We start from the raw sequence: 26,270 nt of genomic DNA on the forward strand, positions 1-26,270 counted from the left end.
TTGTCAAAATTTGCAATGAAATTTGCCAGAATTCTGTGGAATAATTTATGGGAATTTTCAAGATTTAAAAAAAAAAAAAAAGAACATTTGTCTGAATAAATGACGTGTAATAAATATTGTAGGTCACTTATAATATCCTAAATGTTCATTTTGCTCAAGTCATTTTCTCGAAATTTGCAATGAAATTTGCCAGAATTCTGTCAAATAATTTGCTGAAACTTTCAACAAAACAAAACAAAAAACAATGTGTTTTGATGGAATTATGATCAATTTGGGAAATTGGAGGCAGTGAGATATCTACATCTTTCTGGATATTATGATTTACAAATATTGCTGTAATTTTTTTTACATTGAGCCAAATCTTCCTGCAGGGCCGGACAAGACACTCTGACGTCCCAGGTCTGGCCCGCGGGCCTTGAGTTTGACACTAGGCTTTAAAGCATGCGAGGAAATGGAACTCCAAACTTAAACTTGATCCCTTCCTCCACCTCCACGTTTCATGGACTGATTTGCAGATGAATAATAATAATAACATGTAACAGTTAAAGGCAGAACACAAACACGAACCCTCAAACAACCAGTGTGAAAAAACAAGAAGCATATTGTTCTAAACTAAGTCCCGTATCCATAGAGCAAACAGATGTTTTACGTATAATCTACAGATATAGAAATGTACAGTTTGCATAGTACACGTAGTAAGAGTGGGTGAGTCGTCTTTGGGAGTCGATGGGAATGGAAATGGTTCTACGTCCTCACATCACCTGTGGAGACAGAACACGACTGTGAAGCAGGAGTTCAAACAACAAGTTAAAAGAACCAAAATACTCCACACGTTGAGTCTATGAATGTGTGAAGAAGAAGAAGAAAATTAAGCTCTAAATCATACAAAAATATAAAGTTTTAATGGGAATTATTCATTGGAATGAACTGATGTTTTAGATCAGGGGATGGGTTCGCCAGATGAACAATTTTGCTTATTTTTACCCTTTTTCTGCAACTTTCACCAAACTCACCATATTTTAACCAATTTTCATCACTTTTTCTTGCCATATTTTTGCTCCTATTAATGCATTTTTGCTACATTATTTCCATTTATGACACTTCTACATCAACATTTTAATCCTTTTTCCCTTTCCACCACTTTTCCATCTAATGTCACATATGTTGACCCATTCTTGTCACTTTTAACCACTTTTCACCATATTTTATGATTGTTTTTACCAATTTAACCACATCCATGATTTGTCATGTCCGTTATTTGACAGTTTAAACTAATTGTTCTGAAATTGATCACATTTGGGGTCGCGAGACACTGAGAGGGGGTTGCCAGATGCTTCAAGAAATATTATAATAAATAATATTTTCTGAATAATTTGAGCCCATTTTTGTTTATTTTTACCATTTTTCTGCAACTTACATCAAACTCACCATATTTTGACCAATTTTCATCACTTTTTCTTGCCATATTTTTGCTTCTTTTAAAGCATTTTTGCGTCTTTTAAAGCATTTTTGCTACATTACTCCCATTTCTGACACTTCTACATCACATTTCAATGTCTTTCATGACATTTTCCACCTAATGTCACCCATTATTGTCACTTTTAACCTCTTTTCATCATATTTCATGATTACTTTTGCTAATATAACCACATTGGTCATGTCCGTTATTTTCCAGTTTAAACTAATTTAAACCCTTTTTACCACTATTTCTGTATGTTTTTGGCCACTCTAATTTTAACTTTTAACTAATTTCTGTGGTTTTTTGCTCCTTTTAATGAATGCACATTTTTTCCATCTATAAACTTGACATATAAAACTTGTGCAGAATATATCTTGTTTTTTTATATTTTGTGTGTGTGTGTGATATTATCTGTATGTACCTTTTTATGTAATGTTTCTGTATATTTTTGACTGTCTTTAATTTTTTTCTGTTCTCATATGTTCTTGAATCTTGATTTTTTTTTTGAATGTTAAAAAAATCAACATATAAACCAATAACCACCTGGTAGTGGTCTTACCTGTGGTCTGCTGGAGATGTTCGTCGCTGCAGGAGAAACAAACAAAGAGACATTTCAAAGTCAACTTTAAATCCTTGTTTTAACACACACACACACACACACACACACACACACACACACACACACACACACACACACACACACACTGATAATGCTGCTGGCTTCTAATGGATTTGTAACCAAAGCCTCAACGGAGTTTTCTGGAAAACAGAAACGCTTTAGAGTCGCTGAGTTCTCATTTGATACGTGAACCTTTGTTTATAATTGGTTTTTAATGAAATCCACGCTGCTGAAGGTAAATATATCAACACGACATCAACGTGGAGCTTATTAACAATGTCAGACTAATAACTGGAACCTGGCAGTGTGTGAGAGAAACAATGAAGGCTACAACAGCAGCATACGACCAACGTCCAACAATTACAACATGCACTATCATCCAACATTTGAAAGTATCATAAAGTGTCCACTCATTGTAAAGCTACGCGTCAGTAACAAACTTTTTTAGTGTTGTTTTGTGTGTTTTTTAAGTCATTTTGTGTATTTTTATTACTGTTTTGTAGATTTTCCTTTGTATTTTTGTGTATATTTCACATTCTTGTGCATTTTACTTCATAATAGTGACAAACTACTGTTCAAACAGACATTTTAAAATGACTGACTGCATTGTTTTTCTGGGAAAATTGTCATTTGGGGCACATTTGGAAAAAATACGTCCAGGTCCGACACTTTTTAACATATTTTTTCTCACATTTAAATATCAAATGTGTATTTGTATTGTTTGATGAAGCAGAAAAATCCTATAGCTTTCTAGTTCCACTTGTTTATTTCTACAACAGCATCCATGGAAACCGGAGAACAACTTTTTCATTTACTTTTTTTTTAAAAGGCAATGAAGGACATTAATCGGTATTAGAACAGGAACCATTGAGTTGGCTGTGACCAACTTTCATGTTTTCCACTCCACTCCGTTACCACTAAAAGGAAAGACCTTCATCCTTTAATGTTTTCGTAGCATTCGACTGCATTTAGAGCGATTAACAGAGTGTTTAATTTATTCAGCGTCCTCAGATCGGCTTTGTATCGATAGAGGATGAAAGATGGTGTGAAGAGGAGAAGATGCAACGTGTGGAAACTTACGACTACATGCAGGGAAGGAGTTGTTAATCTGCTCCATTACGTCTGCCAGGTCGGAGCTGCTGTTGTGCACGTCCAGCAGCTCAACTGAACACACACACACACACACACAGGTGAAACATAAACACTTTGATGCATCACACCACAGCGCTCCGTCTATGTTGAGGGGTGGACCGGCCATCTGGCACACCGGGCATCGTCCCAGTGGGTCGGTCCGCCAAAAACAGTCAAGAGTGGCAAAATATGGGCAAAAAACAGGAAAGGAGGAGCTATGTAATGGTAAAAGGTAGCTTGAATGGGCAAAGTGTGGCAAACAATAGCGAAAAGGGGCAAAAATGTGGAACAAAAAGAGGCAAAATGTAGAAAGAAAAGGAAATTAGTGGTATTTATTGGAAAGGAAAGGTATTTATTAGGCTTAAAGTAGCTTATTTGGATAAAAAGTGGCAAAAATTGAATAAAAGTGTCAAAAAAATTAACAAAAATTCGGAAAAAAGGCATATTTGTTGACAAAAGGACGCAAAAATGTACACGTGAGGATGTGTGTGTGTGTGTGTGTGTGTGTGCGCGTAAGGTTTCCAACCTGAGGTTTCATGAAGAGGCCCTCGATCCTGCACGGATGGAGAAGACACGCCGTTTACTCTGGAGTCTACGTCAGGCTGACACACACGCACACGCGCACACACACACAGATATTATTATTTTACTCATGTTTTTCATTTTCAAACTCAACATTTCTCCCAAAAGGAAAAAAAAAACACCAGAGAAGCTGTTTGTCATGAATATAAAATGTAATTTACATACAAATACATTGGATCAGATTTGTAAAAGTAACGGCACGGATCATATAAATATTTATAAATACAGATATTCTGTTATTATTCTAGATTAAACATCACAGAGACAAAGATCAACACATTTATAATCCTGCCCCCAGTGAGTGAAGGCCAACATGTTGGAAACATCTCCAGTCCCCAAAGCTCCTCCCCCTCTCACAATAGCTCAGGTCACTGATTCGCTCGGCCTCCAGGAAGTGGCAATGTGAAGCGTGACATCCAGCTGGTGAGCGTCATTAATCACTAGTTGAGTGAGTTGACGGAAAAACACGACAACGCAACATCAGCTCTGACGGGAGTCGGATGTCAGGCAACTTTTCTTTCACTGGTATTAGTCGAGCGTAAAAGAGTTTTTAACACTTTCTTTATTTAAAATGTATGTTTTGGGTTAAAATCACACATTTACACTTTGTTTTTCACTAAATAGTAGGAAAAAAAGAAGAAGTAGAAGAAAACAAAGTACTAGTAGAAGAAGAACAACAACAACAACAAAATGACAATAAGTAGTAGACAAAGAAGAAGAAAGAGAAGAACAAAAGGAACAAGAAGACAACAAAGAAGAAGAACAAGAAGAAGACAACAAAGTAGTAGACGAAGAACGAGAAGAACAAGAAGTAGAAGAAAAAGAAGAAGAAAACGAAGAAGAAGAACAACAAGAAGACAACGACAAAGAAGAACAAGAAGAAAACGAAGAAAAAAAAGAACAAGATGACGACGAAGTAGTAGAAAAAGAACAAGAAGAACAAGAAGTAGACTAAGAAGAAGAAGAAGGAGACGAAGAAGAACAAGAACAAGAAGACGACGACAAAGTCGTAGAGAAAGAAGAAGAACAAGAAGAAGTAGAAACTGAAGTAGACTAAGAAGAAGAATCATAATAATTTGGAGACCTTTGTGATGAAAGAAGCTACTGTAAATTAGTGGTGATTTGGTCCATTTAATTAGCAAAGGGTGCTTTTAAAAACATTTATTACGTGACGTGTTTGTCTCTCACTGCAGAAACAACACGTGACCTGTGTTCTGTGACCTGACGCTTCACTAATGAAGCGCTGCAGTAAAGTCGTCTAAACAGAGGGTTTTCTTCTTCATAGAACTCCAAAATAGTGGTTATCATTCCGTCCTCACGTCAAGAAAACCCTCAACCCTCATTTTTCCAAAACGTACACGTTTTTGTGTCAAAACCCTGTGTTTGGGTCAGAGTCGTGAACACACGGCGTTAATCTAGTGATGGTGGACGTGTGAAAATCATCTCCACCTAAAAATCCTTTCAAGCACCTCTTAATAAATCCCATTAACCTCTTTACACTTGAAGGTGATAAATGTGTGTGTGTGTGTGTGTGTGTGTGTGTGTGTGTGTGTGTGTGTGTGTGTGTGTGAGGTCTCTGCCAAAAGACAGAAGGAACTTAACATTTAGAAGCCAAGCCAAGAGTGGGAGGAGGAAGTGGAATTCATTGACTTTTCAGAGCTGGACTTTGTTGATTATTGCATTAATAAAATACGTCATAATTCACACCATTGTTCACAGTGTTGGTGTCATTTTCAAATTCAATCAACAGTTGTGATGAGAATACACAGGAGACGTCGTAGAGTAGAGGATGAGCAGGAAATGTCAAAATGTTAATCCTTCTCCATTAACAATCTGCTGAGTCAGCCTGGCAGCCTCTGGCTCGCCGGTGACTTACGAGGTTTTTTTTTCTGCTCCGTAGCAAACGCAGAGTGCAGCCGATACTGGATGTGTTCGCTCGCTCTGATTTGTTGAGACTCCAGGGTTGTACATTTCTCACTTAGCGCAAGAAGATCCAAACTGTAAAAAGCAATTAGCGTTAGCATAACTAATGTGGACGTTGTCAATGAATGAGCCTGCAGAAGAATCAAAGATGTGATTTAAAGAAGTGTAAATTAAACGTATGATCATTATAAAATAGGGAGGAACTAAATGTTTGTGTTTTTGTTGTCATTTTTTTAAATAATTTTCCTGTCATTCTTGTCATTTTTTAATGTCTTTTAATTTTTGTCTAATTTTTCTCTCATTCTGTTTTTTATTTGAGGTTTTATGTAATTTTGTGTATTTTCGTTGTTTTCGATTGTTTTGTCTTAGTCGGTTTTTTTTTTATTTTTGCCATTTTGTGTATTTTCATTTCTGTTTTGTACATTTTTTGTGGATTGTATTTTATATTGTATTTTTCTGTACATTTTTAAATTTTTATTTTATTTTTTCTTCTTTTTTTATTTTATTTTTTTTTTACATTTTTTGTTGTAATTAACACTGTAAGAATAAAGCTGAGTTGTTTGGTGTATTTTTTGTTGTCATTTTGTTTATTTTTCTCTGTTTTGGCTAGTTTTTAACCATTTTGTGTATTTTATATTTTGATATTACATTTTTTTGTATTTTTTGTATTTGTATTGTGTATTTTTGTTTTTCTTTTAGTGCATTTCTAATTTTGTTTTGTTTCTATTTCTTTTTCTCTCATTCAGTGTTTTTTTTCAGCCATTTTGTGTATTTTGTTGTTTTTTATTCGTGTGTATTGTATTTTCTATAGTATTTAGTGTTTTTTATACTTGTTTTTCTTTTAATGAGCACAAGCTTAAAGGATCTGTTGAATTCTATAAAGTGAACAGTTTCTTCTGCTCTGCAGCCGTAGATGAGGATTTACACTATAGATGATGACAGGACACTTCTTTGATTCTGATCTGCAGATTCCCACCAGGAATGAGTAAAAATCAGATCTGAACCCCTTTCAATCTGTCAACCTCAATCCTCGTTCTTTGTTCTTTTCCTCAGGCGACTCCTCCACACCGGCTCACGCTTTCAGTCCACTCACGTCAAAAAACGACTCCGACTGGGACCCTCGATGACACTTCATTTACAGCCCAGCGGTTGAAAATGAAAACTCTACCTTCAGCCATCGTCAGGGATCAACTTGTCAGGTTTGGGTTTAAAGAAGCTTTTTGTCTGAAATAAAATGAACTGATGTGTCACGCGTAAGGCTGCAACAATGAGTCGACAAAATTGTTAAAAATCAATGATTAAAAGCTTTTGGCAACAAATTTCGCCATCGATTTCATTGCGTCGTACGATTTATGTGATGATTTATGTCAATAAAGTTTTTCTTTTAAAAAAACCTCACTTTGCTGCATTTGTGTGAGAGATACTTTTAAGTTTTAAATGTGCTTTATATATAAAATTAAATTGTACACAATGGTGGTAATATTTTAAAGATAATAAAGCCTCAAGTTTGAATTAAGTGTGAGTGAGTCGGTAATATAGTCAGGAAGAATTCACTGCATTTAGACAGAGGTTAAAGTAACTTATCACATCCACTGTACTTTATATATATTTATATATGCGTTGCTCTTTGGGCTACTAACGTGCCTTAACGTAATACTGCAAATAAATGTTACAATAAAGTTAACTAGAATATTTGTATTTCCTGAAGAAAATGCAGCTGCTGCCCCACGTGGCATTGCTTTAGCATTAATATTAACAAGAATTAGCTAGCATTAGCATTTACATTAGCATTAGCTAGCAATAGCATTTACCTAGCATTAACACTAACCTAGCATAAGCCTAGCAATAGCATTAGCCTAGCAATAGCATTAACTTAGCAATAGCAATAACTAAACAATAGCATTAGCCTAGCATTAACACTAACCTAGCATTAGCCTAGCAATAGCATAAGCCTAGCAATAGCATTAGCCTAGCAATAGCATTAACTTAGCAATAGTAATAACTTAGCAATAGTAATAACTTAACAATAGCATTAGCCTAGCATTAACACTAAGCTAGCATTAACCTAGCAATAGCATTAGCCTAGCAATAGCATTAGCCTAGCAATAGTATTAACTTAGCAATAGCAAGAACTTAACAATAGCATTAGCCTTACATTAACACTAACCTAGCAATAGCCTAGCAATAGCATTAGCCTAGCAATAACATTAACTTAGCAATGGCAATAACTTAACAATAGCATTAGCCTAACATTAACAGTAACCTAGCATTAGCCTAGCAATAGCATTAGCTTAGCAATAGCAATAACCTAGCAATAGCATTAGCCTAGGATTAACACTAACCTAGCATTAGCCTAGCATTAACACTAACATAACATTAGCATTGGCCTAGCAATGGCAATAACATTAGCAACAAGAAAAAACTTGAAATGGGTTGAAAAAGTAAATAAAAGATGAAATGGGTTGAAAAAGTAAATAAAAGATGAAATGGGTTGAAAAAGTAAATAAAAGATGAAATGGGTTGAAAAAGTAAATAAAAGATGAAACTTCGAAAGAGGAATTATTCTTGAACTGGAGGAATGCTAACAACGTCTGGCAGGGAACAAGGCCAACACGAACAACGATAGAGAGGAAGAGGAATAAAAACAAGACAACACTGACTACAAATGAGAATACACAAGAAAGGACTGTTCAGAACAACTCAAGAATGTTTGACCAGAGAGACATGTAAACCTATGTAAATTTGCGATGGTAAAACAGGGGACGGGACCCAGATAAGCAAACTGCTTCTCTCGTCTCCTTTTTCGGCATGTACAAAAAAATGTAAAAAAAAAAAATAAAAAATAAAATAAAGTTAGCTCTGGTCACCTGGTGCAGGAGCTGACGCAGACGATGCAGCTGTGACTCCAGCTGTTTGTTGTGCTCCTCCAGGATGTGCATGCGCGCCTCCAGTCGTCCTTTGTGTTGTCGGAGGAGTTTTGCTTCAGCGAGTAGATCTGCTTCCTCTGGGGGGGCGGGGGGCCCCTTGGGCTCCCAGGGGCCGGCGGTGGACGTCCCTCGCTGGCCGTGCTGCTCTTTCAGCTGCTCGTATTCGCTCTGCAGAGTTCTGTGGAACAGAGATGAATAATTATGAGATGTGTTCTTCCATCATCAAAGCCACACCCCCCCCCCCCCCCCCCCACCCCGAGATAAATCACTTTAACAAAAGTGTATTACAGAAAGCTTTAAAGCCTCTCACTGAACCCCCACAGTGAGGAGTCACAAAAACACCACCTTAAGGTTCTACATTTTGACTGAGTCATAAAAAAATTTAAAAATGACCCCAAAAACACACACAAATGAAGAATGCACAAAACAGCCAAAATAAATAAAAGAATTCCCCAAAAAAATCTGGAATGTATGGAAAACATACATAATTACAACAAAAATACAACAAATATACACAAAATTTTTGGAAAAAATGTACAAAACGTCTACAAAAATACACAAAAAGTGACTCCAAAAAACAAACAAAACATCAAAAACACAAAAAGAAAAACACAAAATGTGAAAGAAATACACAAAATGATCCCAAAACACACAAAATCTTTGGTTAAAAAAATTGACTAAATCTAAATCCGGTAATAAAAGTGCGCACAATGCTCGATTTGTTCTTAATCTTTTAAATAAACATTGTTTTTTGTTTTTTAAGGTTTTGGGTTTGCTGAAATCCTCATTTTGTCACAACACCGACTATGTCTACGTCATGAATTATGTGTCAAACAAAACGTCATCTAACTGTAAATAAGAAAACTGCCCTAAAGTAGACCTTTACATACACATATAGTGTCATTGTCTAAAAAACACGTAAAAAGCAACATTAAAATGTAAAACACAACATCATAATCATCATAATGCACTATTTAGTGTGTGATATTGTTGTAAAAAATAGGTTTTTAATATGCTCACTTGCCACCAAGTGGTCAGAAGTGTGAATTGCGATCATTAAAATCACAGATGGCCTTCCTGTTCTTTCTGTTAAAGGTCTCGTGTTAAATTAAATGAACTTTTGTAAATAATATTAAAGTGTTATTATGGTTTCATACACATACAGTGTTTTTTTCATTGATTCCCTCAATTGTTAGTTAGAGGGTGATTTGCTCCTTTCCTACTGCAGGCTGAGCACAAACACGTCGCTACAAGTTAATGACGCGTTCACACTTCGATGACGAATTTGAGAAGCCACGCCTCCAGGAAGCTCTCTGCCGTGATTGACATGTAAACAGACAGACTGTCTTGAGTTTATAAAGCAGCATGAGCTCAGCTACAGAGTGGGTGGGAGGAGGGCGGGCCGTCCTCTGGCTGTGCGGGGAGGAGGAAGTCAGTGTCCCATCTATAGACACGCCCACTCATGAATAAGTAGGCCGCGAATCAGCCTGTTAATAATAATAATAATAATGGCTTGGTTTTATACAGCGCTTTCTTCGAGCAGTCTCAAAGCGCGTTACAGAAACCATTATTCATTCACACAGTCATACCGGTGGTGGTAAGCTACAATGTAGCCACAGCTGCCCTTCCTAGGGCAGACTGACAGAGGCGTCAGTCTGACCACCACCCTCATTCATGCACAATTCATACTCACTCATACAAGGCATTGTGGGTAAAGTGTCCAAGGACATGACGACAATGACTCGGTTAGAGCGGGATTTGAACCCCCAACCCTTCGGTTACTGGACAACCCACTCTACCACTGAGACATGGTCGCCCCATGTTTGTGTAGAGTTGCTCAGAAAGAGGCTAAAACTCTGAAAAACAGGTGAGTTTGTGAAAATGAACCTCATATACTTAGTTTTTGGGGTTCTTAGAACAAATGACGTGTGACGTTTAACGATGGGAAATATTCAACCCCTGGGCTCTACTTCCAGCTTCCTCAGCTCAGTGAAATAATATTTGCGGTGGGTATAAAACATGTCTTCGCTCCTCCAGCTCATTTCCTTGATGCTCCTATGATTTACTTGTGGGAACGTTTATGATGAACTCTGCAGTAAAGTCTGTTCTCCTCCTGGGATTTGGGAACGTTTGTAATCAGTGTTAATTCACTCGTACTCGTACGATACGACTGCAGAAGCTTTTCCACTACAATGGATCGTTCCCTTTTACGCTCTGAAGCAATCTGCATTTTACAAATCACATCTAGGAAGGCCTTGGCATGTGGAGCACAGTGGGAGGAGTCAGTGAGGACTTGGACTCAAATGACTCCAAACTGTAGCAGCAGCAACTTTGGTGATTGAATTTGAATTTTATTTGGGCAGAAAAAAACCCAAAAAACAATTATCTACTCAGTGGTTCTCAATCTTTACCCCATTTGTCCGACTACAACATGTTGCTTATAAAACTATTTAAAAACATCTATAGATCATAATGATGGAATGAATGAGTGATAATACACACATTTTAAAGAAATAAACACTATTTAATGCAGTGGTTTTTAACCTTTTTGGGATCATGACCTCATTTTGATATCAAGAATTTATTTTTAGAATTTACTACATTTTAGTTGAACTAGAATTATATTTAAGAAAGTCAAAGTATAGAAATACAGTTGTTTAAGACTAAATAGAATAATAAACACTTTTTTTCAGAAATTTCAGGTGACCCCATTTAAACTCCAGGCGACCCCCATTGGGGTCCCGACCCTTAGGTTGAAAAACACTGATTTAATGGCTTGAATAGATTTATTTCTATAGTTTGTTTCATTTCTGCTGACCTCACGCCTGGGGTGGGACCAAGACTCTCACTTCATTTGTTCATTTTCCACTCAAGTACCCCCTGTAGTGCCATCACGTACCCCTCGGGGTACACGTACCCCCATTTGAGAAAAACTGATCTAACCAATCAGCTGAAAGGGTGCATATTGAAGAAAAAAAACATATATATATATATATATATATACACCTACCCCATCACAAACAACCAAACAAGGCTTTCTAGATAATATAAATAAAATATTATAATAAATAGGAAACTAATGTTACTAGTTTAACGACACACATTCAATACATATATTCTGCACAGTTTATACATGCACATCAAACATATATATACACATATACATTCATACATACATATATACACATTTCCAGGGGTGAAGCAGTGATTTTAAAAGTGAGGGTGTTGTAAAGGTAGGGCAACCACTGACTCTCAATTTATTTTATTAAATTAATTATTAAAACCATGATAAATCTGTTTATCAGTCAGTGATTCCCAACATGTGGTTCTTTATGTCTCCATTTTAATCATTATTCTCCCACAAAACCTTAAAAGGGGAAACATTTGAACCATTTTGAAACTTCTTTTGTCCCATTTTGTCATTTTGCCAATAAATTTCTCTTTTTCCTAATTTTTGTCCATTTTTACCAGTTCCTTTTGACACTTTTATCCAATTTTTGACGATTCTTTAACCATTTTTTGCCACTTTTCATCCCAATAAGCTCCAATAAATATCAATTGTTTCCTTTTTTCTCTACATTTTGCCTCTTTGTGTTTCACATTTTTGCCCTTTTTCACTATTGTTTACCACATTTTGCTGATTAAAGCTACGGTTTACCATTACAAACCACCTGGTTCCTCTTTATTTGCCTAATTTTTGCCACTCTTGACTGCTTTTGGCCCATTTTAGTCACTTTTTAAAATAAAGGGGGGATTTGAATGGATTCCGAACGCTGTGCCTCACCTTTGTTCCTCCTCCAGACGAGCGATGATCCGCTCCAGCTCTCCTCGTTCCTCCCTCTCCACCGCCTGCAGGATCTGAGCAGGACTTTGGGGCTGGCTGCACGGGGAGTTCTCACCTCCCAGTGTCTGACAGTACTGGAGGATCAGAGTGTGCTCGTCATCCCTGTGGAACGACCACAGCGGGTTAAACAATGAGGACGACGCTCCACGAGCTCATGGTGGGTTTCACATAAGAAAAAAAAACCTTCAAAGATCAGATGTTACTTAAGGAGAGAGCTTTAGTTTTTATAATGACTGAAAAATGTACAAAATGTCTACAAAAATACACAAAAAATGACTCCAAAAAACAAACAAAAGATCAAAAACACTTAAAAAAAACACAAAATGGGGGAAGAATATACAAAAAGACACAAAAATATACACAAAACAGCTAAAATGCACTAAAGGGCTTCTAAAACGTACACATTTATTGTCAAATACACAAAAGGACAACACAAATACAAAAAATAACTGTAAAATAAAACTTTCATGCAGCAATTTTCCCCTTTTACATCTTTTTTTTTAAAGAAATAATCTTTGCAGCTTTAATTAATAATTAAAAATGAACAAAATGTTCCTCTATGATATTTACAAATGTGCTTGGTTCAACTTTATTTTTCAACCTTTTGATGATGAGAATTTAAAAAAAGTCAGATTACATAACAGACCTTTAAACATGTAAATATGACTCCTAATTATGATGTTTGCTGTTTGTTTTCCAGGCTGATGCTGCCGCTGGACTTTAACACTTTGTAACGAACAACATCAGCCTCCATTTCTCCCTGTTTTATCGTCACATCTGTCTGCTCCTCTCCTGCATCTGCACTCTGGCCTGAATCCAGTCAGATTTCACTGATGGGGAAAGGACGACACGTCTGCGTGTTGTGTTTTTGTTCCCAGGGCTGACGCTGCTACAGACATGCTGTGTTACACAGCAGTAAACAATAGATATTTACTCAGACCAAAAGCTGAAAAGCTGCCAGACACATGATTACCAGTGACGTGTAGTTGTTCTCAGGGAGCTTTAGCACCACAAACACTAAATTAGCTCTTCTCACAATGAGTGTTTGCAGTGTTTCTGGAAAAAATGTGAATTCAATCAACAATTTGGGGAATAAAAATGTGTTTCATCACGTGACATAACAACAAGAAAACCATGAGTTTCATTGAATTTATGTATTAATCTGTAATTCACACAATTATTCATGTTTTCTCTGTCATTTCTCAGATTTTATGAGTTTACACTTCTACGTATACATAAAATACTAAATATGTAAGAAACTGAGCAATAAGTGATAAATATCAGTCCCAACATGATCTTGTGGCCAATTTCTATTTAATGAAGGGAAATATTATGTAATAATCTAAGGAAAATTTAAAGGTTTTGTAATAATTTTTAACGTTTAACGTTAAAAATGACTGCAATCATGCACTACAAGCAACAGGAAAACTGCAAATACTGTTCAGTTTCATTTACACAATGATTCATGTTTTCTCTGTTATTTTTGGTTTCTCTTGAGGGCCAAATTGGAGGCTCTAAGGGGCCGGATTTGGTCCCCCGGGCCCAAAGTTTGACGCGTGCATTGCAATTAATCTGGTGATACGATACGATATATCCTGATGTTAAGCAATATAATATATATCACGATATTATTAAAAGTACAAAACCTGTGAAAAGGAGTAAATGTAACTAACTGTAATTCAAATAAGTACAAATATAAAAAACAAAGTGGTATGTTTATCAAACTGTCAACATTACATTTTTCAAAAAAGTTTAACTTTTGCTTCTTTAACCGATTCTGATTCTGTTAAGTTGTTAAATTCTTAAAAAAAAAACCACATACATCAATAAACGTGCCCAGTATGTTTTATGAAAACAAAGTGCAATTAATTTCCAGCTAATATGTATTAAGGAGTGAGGTAGATAGACATAAATAAAAATAAAAAAACATGATTAAAAAAATTGTGTAAAAAAGATCAATTTGGACAATTTTTGGATTGATATGATAATTCCACGGTGAAATATTGCAATATATCGCCAAATCAATTTTTTTCTTGCACCCTGCATATGTTTTAAAAGTTAAAGACACAAGGCTGTTTACATATAGTCAGTAATAATTAATGTTATGAACGGATATCAGCTTCTACATCGTTATCAGACTCTTTAATCGATAGGATTGATCCATAAATACCTAAATTAATCAGTTTCATGGATCGGGTATTGTGGGCGTGGACTGTAGCTGTTCCCACTCAACGTTCTTGAAGCCAAAATACGGCGCTTAGAAGTGCTTCCATCTTTGACGTCATTTGGAGCCTGTGCAGTTGGGTCCGGTGGGAGGAGCCCTGGTAACACGCCCCGCCCATTTAGCGTACTGCCCTCATGAGTTACGCAGCTCAGCTACGCTAAGAACTTAAGTATCTTTACCTCTGGAAAGTCTTGTTCAGATGATCAGATCATAGAGTTATAACTAGTGCTAGTAGCTCAAAAAAGACCAAAAAACCGAACAGAAAAGTGAAATGGCGTCTGGGCGTTCCTTCACAATGTAACTGCTATTCACACAGAGAGCTATGCAAGACCCGCCGCTGTCAATCATCGTCATATATGACGTAGAATCCAGTTTTTCAACTTCAAATAACTTATTTAAAACAATGTTCACAGAAAAATGAGCACTTAAACACAATGTAGGGTGATAATAACTAATGATCACAGCAGAGTTTAGCTTTAGAAAAACATTTTTACATGGTTTGTTTATAGGTGCGTAACTTGTTTACAATGTAATGTGCTTTAAACACTATTGTTAGCATTTTGTGCCACTTTTACCTCTGGAGTTCCATGTACTGAGTCATTGGTCCATGTCTAAAAATAATGTGTTGTTGTTCTGTCTTAGTTTTGCCAGTGCCATAAAGACACAATGCTTGGGGATGGGTGGTCTGTTACACATTTGAAAAGAAAACATCACTTTAGAATTGGCTTCTTTAGTTTATAAAATATCTACAACACATATTTACCTCAGAAACTAATCGTATAGTTCCTACATTGTATCCAATCGTAACCTGTGTATCGAGATGCATATGGAATGGTTTATCACAGGGACACGTGTAGCCCTAGTATAATAAGTCACACTAGCTTTTGTAGCTGATGAACAACAGCTCGGTTCTCATTGAGGAAAACATGACAGTGCACTGTGATGTTTGTCTGCTGAGGAGGTATTAACGGCACATATAACGGCACAAACTGTGCCACCAATTAGAGCAGCTGCAGCAACAGCACCAGAGGCAGCCATAGAAGACCCAGAGGACAGCTGGGAAAGCATCAGTTTATGTGAAAACGAAGCCTAGCGGGGATCAAACTGCCCAACAAACCGCACAGACCCTCATCTGGAGGTTGTTAGTGAAACGACTGGAAGCTGTGACAGTGTAAACAGATGAAAAAAGAGGATGAGATTTAAAAATGTGAGCCGTGACGATGGAAGTTAAATTTATCGCTGCAGCTCACGCTGAGATTAAGTGAGAGCTCGACACACCTTCAGGGGCTTTGTACACTTTTTAGGGAACATCAACAATAATAATAATACAGAATTCTGGCAAAGTAAAGCATCGCAGGGTGAATAGTCAGGAAGATGAACAAAGAATATAGACAAAAGAAAACATAACTACCCTCATTTTTCTCAAACATGTGCCCAGACATGTGGCCCTCGGCCTAACTTTATGCAGCTCCCCCAAAGTAAATGAACACAGTGACAGAAAAACAAAAGCAAAAATACAAAGAATAACAACATTGCAGGAAAATACAGTAAAAGACAAGAAAAACACAGAAAATCCTCCAGAAAAAACACAAAACTACTGCAAAAATAAACAAAAAGACAATGGCAATACATAAAATGACTCAAAATAACACAAAACAACAACAAAAATACACAAAATGACTGAAAAAAGTATACAAAATTACAGAAAATGACAACACAAAACACAAAAAATGACTCCGCAAAGCCAGAGTACTAACAGACAAGCAAAGCGTCAACAGAAATACAGTAATTTCACAAGAACAATACACAAAAGGACTACAGAAAAGCACAAAATGCCTCATAACAAGCAAAACAACAAACATACACAAAATTATAGAAAAACACACACAATTTATATAAAAACAAATAAGCAAAACAACACAAAACGTCCTCCAGAAAATGCAAAATGACAACAGAAATACACAATATGACACACACTTTACCACATGCAGCCCTCGGTCTGATTTTTTGCGGCCCACAAAGTAAATGACTCAAAAAAATAAACAAAATTACAGAAAATCACAAAAAATTAAAAGGGCAAAATGACAACAGAAATGCATAAAATGCAACAAACAAACACACACAGAATGACAGAAAAAAACACAAAATGAGAGAACGAAATTATATCAAAAACAGGAAAAAACGACAACAAAAACACTTAAAATGAGAGGAAAAACATACAAAATGATTGTAAAAACACACAAAACCACAACAAAAATGACACAAATAATCCTCAGATTGGCCATTATTCTAAATGCTGACATGAATGTTGATCATGGGGCCACTTCTACATGCACCTGAACCAAAATAAGCCCCAAAAAAAAGGATGAAAAAAGGACAATGAATGAAGATGACCTTTTAATAAATGGAGGAAAAATAAAATAGTAAATGACTTCACAGGAGGGAATGCTGGGAAAGCCGAGATAACATGACATTAAGACACTAATAAAAGCAGAATGATGAAGAATAGGCATCGATGACAGCACTGAGCTTCCACTGAAGGTCACAGAGAAACACAGACGAATTAAGGATTGACTTTTAGATAAAAGCAAAGTGCTCATAACGCTGGTTTCATGTTTGATCAGAAGACAGAAGCCAAATACCAAACGCATTCAGCCACGCAACAACCCATCTGTTATTGTGAGGGGGTGTTAAACTTCTGTCTATTACAGAAAACAATGGTGTGTGAGTAAGAATCCTCACAAACAACTAGAATGAAGCAGCAAACAAAGAGGCTGGGATTAAATGAGCTGTGGGTGCAAAAAAGGAGAACACGATGAAAAGAGGAAGAAAGATTAAAAAAAACAACTCTAAGTCTGAAGAAAAAGATTAAAAAAGCAGAGTTTTTTCTGCACAATGAGTCGACGTCTCTTTGTCTGTTTAGAGGAAAAGCTTTGTCTGTGTCTATAAACAAATACTAATGGAACGTTGTGTTTGACACGTGTCAGAAGAACTAAAGGGTCCTCAGCCTAATTTTGTGATGCCCCCAAAGTAAATGCAATTAAAAAAACAATTTGAAAAAACAAATACAGACAAATGACAACAAAAACGCACAGAATTCATCACAAAACACATAAAACTACAACAAAATACACATAAATAACCCCAAAATATACAAAAAGTATTCTAAAAACATATATTGACCCCAAAAATACACATAAATGACTCCAAAAACACATAATGACAGCAAATATATACAAAAGTGACTCTAAAAAACACATAACGACAACAAAATAAACAAAATGAATATAACAACAAAAATACTCTACTACAAAATACACATAAATAACAAAAAATATACAAAATACACAGAAATGACTCCAAAAACACATAACGACAACAAAAATACACAAAATGATGTAAATATATACAAAAAGACAAAAAAATGACTCCAAAAAGCAATATGACAACAAAAACGCATAAAATTACTCACAAAACACACAAGACTACTACAAAATACAAATAAATAACCCAAAAATATACAAAATACACAGAAAATACTCCAAAAACACATAACGACAACAAAAATATGCAAACTTGTGTAAAAATATACAAAAGACACAAAATGACAGAAAAACTAAACAAAACGACTACAGAAAATTATCAAAACTACATTAACATTAAACACAAAAAGACAGTAAAAAAATCATTCAATGACTCCAAAAAACACAAAACAACAACAACACACACAAAAAAATATGCAACACACTAAACCTTTGTTTTTTCTGTGTTAATGCTCAGATTGGTCATTATTTTAAATATAATGTGGCCCTCAGATCAAACACAATCACATTTTTGTGGCCCTTAACTGTAATAAAAGGTGTTAATAATAATGACGATTCAGTCTTTTACAAAAAACCTTAAGATTGTTTCACGGTGTTGGCAATAAACAAGTTAAAATGCTATAAAATGTTAATACTTTGGCACATGCAAAGCCTTGTAGGTAAAGGACGAGTCAGCAATGAGTCCCAGAATAAATGTGTGCAATACTTGGAACAACAAAAAGCCATTTGTGTTTTACATCCAGTGTTGGCAAAAACCACGACATTAGCTTTTTGTTTGAACTCCTGAGTAATTGTGTCCATTTAACTCTCAGCCAGCAGCAGGTTTAATAATACTCTCTACATTTCTCATCTGTTTATCTGATAAAGGCTGGTAAACGTTCACATATATTTCTGTCGTTGTTTTTTCCTTTAGAAAAACTGAAATGCTACTTTTAGCTAAAACAAGGGCCACAAATACTTGCTCTATTACAATTTACCACAGTACTTATTGTCATAAAAATGGTAATTTATTGAACCGTTGTGTCCTTTTATCTCCAGATCAACAATTAATGTTGCTTTAGTTTTTTATTTAAAAGGAAAGTAACTGATGTACATGCACATTAATAACCCAAAAATATACAATACACAAACATGACTGCAAAAATACATGACAACAAAAATACACAAAATGATGTAAGCATATACAAAAAGATTAAAGTAATAAAATTTCGAGAACAAAGTCATCATTTTATGAGAATAAAGTAATAATATTAGTAAAATATGCAAAAATGATAAAAATGCACAAAACTACCCACAAAACACACATGATAACTGCAAAATACACATAAATAACACAGAAAAAATAAACAAAATATACAAAAATTACTCCAAAAACAGATTATAAAAAAGATTATATAAAAATACACGCTCTATTATAATTTACCACATTACTAATCTTCATAAAAATGATAATTTATTGAACTATTGTGTCTTTTTTTCAGCTAAACTTATAACAATGTAAACGTGTGGAAAAGCTCAAACAATGGTTGTAAATTAGTTTTTATTTCCTCTTGTCGTGTTGTTTCACCTTCATCAAACCATCATCTTCTTCATCTCATTAGTGTGCAATTAGCTCTTACACACACACACGCACACACACGTATGCACACACACACACACACACACACACACACACACACACACACACACACACACACACACACACACACACACACACACACACACACACACACACACGTATGCACACACACACACACACACACACACACACACACACACACACACACACACACACACACACACACACACACACACACACACACACACACACACACACGCACCATATTCTGACACTGTTTCAAAGCAAACTTTTCTCTCACAAGAAAAAAATGATGTTAATTAACTGAAATGAATGAATGAAGGATAATAGTTCATAAAAATAAGGATTTTTTTTTTTTTAAATCATATATTTTTTAACCCTCCTTTTATCCTTGGGGTCAATTTCACCCCATTCAACATTTATCATTCAGAAAATAATAGTTGACTTATTATTTTTTACTTCATATTTCATGAATTTTCCTCAGTGAATGAGGTACAATTAATTAAGCAGGATAAAAAGTCAATATGCTGAACACATAATACATGCATTGGTGCTTTAAAACTATGTAAAACTAATGTGTCACCTGCAGATGCAGAGTTTATACTTTTGAGTTGATACATGACATATATTTATATATATTTATATGTATATTTGAGGATAATAGGACAGGATTACAACAGCTTTAGTCAAATTAAATTCAAGACTTTTTAAGACTTTTTATTGCCATTTAAAATTAAATTAAAAGATCAACTTCACAGGAAACAGAAGGGGGGGGGGAATCGCCACATCACAAAAAACACACAAAATGACAGTAAAATACACACAAAAAATCAGACTAAAATAATCAAAATCACTCCAAAAACACAAGATGACAATCTATAAAGCAACAAAAAATAAAAACAAATAGGAAAAGCCATTAAGAAAAATCTTTGTTTGACAGGCAATTTTCATTAAATTTACATTTTCCCATGTTGTCATATCTTTTAAAAAAACAAATGTTTCCATTTATTTTAACACTGATTTAAGACATTTTAGTGACAATTAAAGCCTTTTCTTTTTAGGTTGATGAAATAAATGCAGGAACCCTGTAGGAGGGTTAAATCATAGCTTGTCTTTTCTTATTATTCTTTAGGGATTTGTTGCTGGTAACTTGTCATGCACCCTGTGACCATCACCACTGGTGGAATATAGGTTTTAGACTCACATGCTTCCTGTCGCTGAGCTGCTGTCGGTGGGCAGAGAGCCATTGGAGCGCTCCATCTGAGCCAACCTGAGAAATAATAAACATACTCTGTGAGTTTAGCAGCCAGAACATTTTGAAAAAGCTGTCAACATCTCCTAAAAGTGCACAGCGTCACAGTGTCTGTGCATCGCACAAACTGAAAGGTAGATGTCTGCAGCACGACATAAACAGCAGGTATGAAAAACACACAAAAGTGATGGAAAAATATACAAAATTACACAAAATTACTTCAAAATAAAAGCAAAAGTTCCTCAACTAGAAAATACACTTAGCTGAAAAAAATACAAACTACACAGATATTACTCCAAAATCACATGACAAAAAAATACAACAAAATTATTTAAAAATTAAAAAAAACACAACAAAAATACACAAACATGGCTCCAAAAAAGTAATGACAACAAAAATGCATAAAATGACTCACAAAACAACTACAAAATACACATAAATAACCCTTAAATATACAAAATACACAAAAATGGCTCCAAAAAAAGCAATATGACAACAAAATACACAAAACTAACACACATAAAAAGCCGAAAAATATAGAAAATACACAAAAATGACTCTAAAAACACATGACAACAAAAAACATATCCAAAAAGACAACAAAAATGGCTCCAAAAATAAAAAACAATGTGACAACAAAAACGGACAAAATTACTCATAAAACACACGAGACAACAACAAAATACATATAAATAACACAAAAATATACAAAATACACAGAAATCACAATAATAATAATGCATTGGATTTATTCAGCACTTTTTTGGAGACTCAAAGGGCTTAGTGACTCCAAAAACACATGACCAAAAAAATAAATACACAAAATGTAAAAAAAAATATACAAAAAGACAACAAAACTACACACATGACTCCAAATAAAGCAATACGACAACAAAAACACACAAAATTACTCACAAAACACACAAGACTACTACAAAATACACAGAAATAATGATAATAATAATGCATTGGATTTATTTGGCGCTGTTTTTTGGAGACTCAAAGCGCTGCAAAAATACATAATGACAAAAAAAAATGCACAAAATGTACAAATCTGCGGCGCACGTGCCGGTGCGTTGTACAAACTGATAGATGTGTAAAAGTGTTCAGCACGACAAAAACAGCAGGTATGAAAAATAGGATTACATCCACATCAGGAAATATGTTTTTATTACATGCATCAAGCGTAGGCTGAAGGTAAATCATGTTATGTTTTCCGTCTCCATCTAATGAGTCTGACTCCCACAGATCAAAGTATGAATTAAACAAACTGTGTAATATGAAGGAAGTAAATTAGAAATAAAGTTTAAACTAATCGTGGGATATTTAACACCAGAAGGAAAGTTTTTTTTTTTTTATTTAAATGTAATTTGGTATATGACTGAATCAATGAAAACAATTTAAATCACTAAATAGTGTATGATTGTTATTATGATTGCATTGTTCATAAAGTACAAACTTAATTTTAACTAAGCTATATTATGATGTTCCGGATTTTTTGGAAACTTTCTAAAACAAATGTGTTTTTATGAATTTAAATAAAAAACAACACTTACATACAAAAAGACAACAAAAAAAGCAAAATGACAACAAAAAATGCACAAAATTACTCGCAAAACACACAAGACTACTACAAAATACACATAAATAACCCCAAAATGTACAAAATACACAAAAATAATTCCAAAAACATATATTGACAACAAAAATCTACAAAATGATGTAAATAAATATCCAAAACAACCAAAAACATACATAAATGACTCCAAAAACACATGATGACAACAAAATACACAAAATGATGTAAAAACATAGAAAAAGACAACAGAAATGACTCCAAAAAAGCAATATGACAACAAAAATGCACCAAATGACACAAAACTACTACAAAAAATGCATAATTAACTTGAAAATATACAGAATGCACAAAAAATAATTCCAAAAACATATATTGACAACAAAAATCTACAAAATGATGTATATAAATATCCGAGACGACCAAAAACACACAAATGACTCCAAAAACACATAACGACAACAAAAATTAACCCTAAAAAAGTAACATGAGAACAAAAATGCACAAAATGACTCACAAAACACACAATACTACTACTTTTAGTGTGTTATTTTTCTGTAATTAAAGTCCCAGCCCTAGTTTAAACGTGACAAACTGTGGATGAAGTAGGTGAGGATGTAAATGAAACAATGCATTCAGAAATACAGAATAAATGTTAATAGTGTGTGATTAGCATCAGCTTCATTAACGCTGTGTGAGCCAATAACACACTGTGTTTTATATGAAGGATCTGATTGGTTCACCAGGTTTAAATCTGGTTATATCTTGATCAATACGAACTCAATCAAAATTCACTTCAGTCCAGGTTGTGTGCAGCATTTGTTTGCTAATATTGAGGGTGATGAGCTGCAGATGACACGCTGTGAACACGTGCATAATGATGAGCCAATGGCAGATCAATCTGTTTACAGCATGACTCAGCTGTAAATCCTGAAGTTGTCTGTGTTTCAGTAGACATACATTCTTTAGAGTTATAGAGTGAACTAAATAAAATCAATTCATAAATCAAGTTCAAGCAAGTTAATTTTGTCTTCTATTTGAATAATACGTTAGGGTTTCATTTAATCAGACAATTTTTCTTTGATCTCAGCGTTATCATCAAAGTTACTTTGATCTTTGATTTTAGTTTTTTCTCTTAATTGCATTGTACCTTGTGTATAATGACAATAAAAAAGCATTATATTCTATTCTCCTGACATGTTTCGACTGTCAACTGCCATTCTTCCTCAGAGGCATCTGCTTTGTTCTTGTCTTCCACGTAATAATTCCAGCAAGTTCTTTTTGTCTTCCTTTTGAATAATATGATGAAGTTTCATTTATTCAGACAACTTGATTTTTCAGGATGTTTACTTTGATCTTCTGACATGTTTTCACTGTCAACTGCCAGTCTTCCTCAGATGTGTCTGCTTTGATGTGTCCATTTATCTTCTTTTTGGATAATATGTTATGGGTTCATTGATTCAGACAATTTTTTTTTCAGGAAGTTTAGTTTGATTTTCTGACATGTTTCGACTGCCAGTCTTCCTCAAAGGTGTCTGCTTATTGCTTTGATGTGTCAATGACTTCCGTGAAAGTCATTACAGCAGGTTCATTTTGTCTTCTTTTTGAATAATATGTAAAAGTTTCGTTTATTTAGACAACAATTTTTTTCAGGACCTTTACTTTGATCTGACATATTTCGACCGTCAACTGCCAGTCTTCCTCAAAGGTGTCTGCTCATCGCCTTGATGTTTCCTTGACTTCCGCATAATAATTCCAGCAATTCATTTTGTCTTCTTTTTTATTAATAAGTTAAGGTTTCAGTTATTCAGACAATTTTTTTTTCAGGAAGTTTACTTTGATCTCCTGACATGTTTTGACTGTCATTCTTCCTCAGCGGCATCTACTGATCGCTGTAGTTTTGTCCATGACTTCCGCGTAATAATTCCAAAGTTTATTTTGTCTTCTTTTTGAATAATATGTAAAAACTAAATTTCAGGAAGTTTACTTTCATCTTCTGACATGTTTTGACAGTCAACTGCCAGTCTTCTTCAGAGGCGTCTGCTTTGATGTGTCCATTTGTGTTCTTTTTGAATAATACGTTATGGTTTCATTTATTCCGACAACTTTTCTTCAGGAAGTTTACTTTGATCTCCAGACATATTTCGACAGTCAACTGCCAGTCTCCCTCAGAGGCTTCTGCTGATCGTAAAATCAATTAAATTCAGTAAAAAAAATATCTTAAAAGGATTTTTTTTTCTCCTCCAGACAGAGACATTTGTTTTGTGATATGACACAGAAACAAATGAATTAATAATGACACAAGTGTAACAATTACGACGTTTCTATTTTGTACAAAACCCCATAAATAATTTCACATTTAACCAATGTGTTTTCTAACAGTTTAATTCCCCGCATTTTATCACAGACTGCAAAGGAAAATGAACTAGATAGATAGATAGATAGATAGATAGATAGATAGATAGATAGATAGTAGATAGATAGATAGATAGATAGATAGATAGATAGATAGATAGATAGATAGATAGATAGATAGATAGATAGATACTGTAGATAGATAGATAGATAGATAGATAGATAGATAGATAGATAGATAGATACTGTAGATAGATAGATAGATAGATAGACAGATACTGTAGATAGATAGATAGATAGATAGATAGATAGATAGATAGATAGATAGATAGATAGATAGATAGATACTGTAGATAGATAGATAGATAGATACTGTAGATAGATAGATAGATAGATAGATAGATAGATAGATAGATAGATAGATAGATAGATAGATAGATAGATAGATACTGTAGATAGATAGATAGATAGATAGATAGATACTGTAGATAGATAGATAGATAGATACTGTAGATAGATAGCTAGATGATAGAAGATAGATAGATAGATAGATAGATAGATAGATAGATAGATAGATAGATAGATAGATAGATAGATAGATAGATAGATAGATAGATAGATAGATAGATAGATAGATAGATACTGTAGATAGATAGATAGATAGATAGATAGATAGATAGATACTGTAGATAGATAGATAGATAGATAGATAGATAGATACTGTAGATAGAAGATAGAATGTAGATAGACTAGATACTGTAGATAGATAGATAGATAGATAGATAGATGTAGATTACTAGATAGATAGATAGCTAGACAGATACTGTAGATAGATAGATAGATAGATAGATAGATAGATAGATAGATACTGATAGATAGATAGATAGATAGATTAGATAGATAGATAGATAGATAGATAGATAGATAGATAGATAGATAGATAGATAGATACTGTAGATAGATAGATAGATAGATAGATAGATAGATAGATAGATAGATAGATAGATAGATAGATAGATAGATAGATAGATAGATAGATAGATAGGAAAATAAGATAAGAATTCATATTCTTTTTTTTCTATGTAGAAAAATGTCAATAGTTTTTGATATTTATTTTTTCTAATATATTCTATATGTGGCTTCCAGCAAAGCTCATGATCTATGACATATGTCTCAAACTCATGGCTTGGGAGCCAAATTCGGCCCTTCTGAGCATCTAATTCGTCCCGCAGTAGAAAGTAAAAATGACTCATTGTGTAAATGAAACTTAACAATATTTCACAGTTTTCCCGGTGCTTAGATTGCATGATTGCAGCCATTTTTAATGTTAAACGGTGGAAAAACTCAAAATGATTCAATGTTTCTCAAATTATTACATAACATTTCCTTTAATTTAATAGAAATTGGTCACAAAATCTAGAAAATGTAAAGTGTAGATCCTGTTTGGACAAATAT

General features: G+C 34.5%; 1 protein-coding gene across 5 annotated transcripts in view; it reads right to left on the bottom strand.

Moving 5' to 3' along the window:
* Positions 1-261: 261 nt before the first annotated feature.
* Positions 262-26,270, bottom strand: part of utrn (utrophin) — a 217,543-nt gene continuing 191,534 nt past the window's right edge. For all 5 annotated transcript variants that reach the window (XM_028439117.1, XM_028439116.1, XM_028439118.1 and 2 more), the window contains 7 exons: positions 20,837-20,902; positions 12,426-12,587; positions 8,582-8,819; positions 3,736-3,811; positions 3,159-3,242; positions 2,019-2,044; positions 262-761 (listed from right to left, as the gene is read on the bottom strand). In XM_028439117.1, coding sequence (XP_028294918.1) covers positions 753-761; positions 2,019-2,044; positions 3,159-3,242; positions 3,736-3,811; positions 8,582-8,819; positions 12,426-12,587; positions 20,837-20,902 — 661 coding nt within the window. In that variant the 3' untranslated portion in view covers positions 262-752. The remainder of the gene's footprint in view (positions 762-2,018; positions 2,045-3,158; positions 3,243-3,735; positions 3,812-8,581; positions 8,820-12,425; positions 12,588-20,836; positions 20,903-26,270) is intronic.

Source organism: Gouania willdenowi, chromosome 24 (assembly GCF_900634775.1).
Source record: "Gouania willdenowi chromosome 24, fGouWil2.1, whole genome shotgun sequence".
Classification (NCBI taxonomy): domain Eukaryota; kingdom Metazoa; phylum Chordata; class Actinopteri; order Blenniiformes; family Gobiesocidae; genus Gouania; species Gouania willdenowi.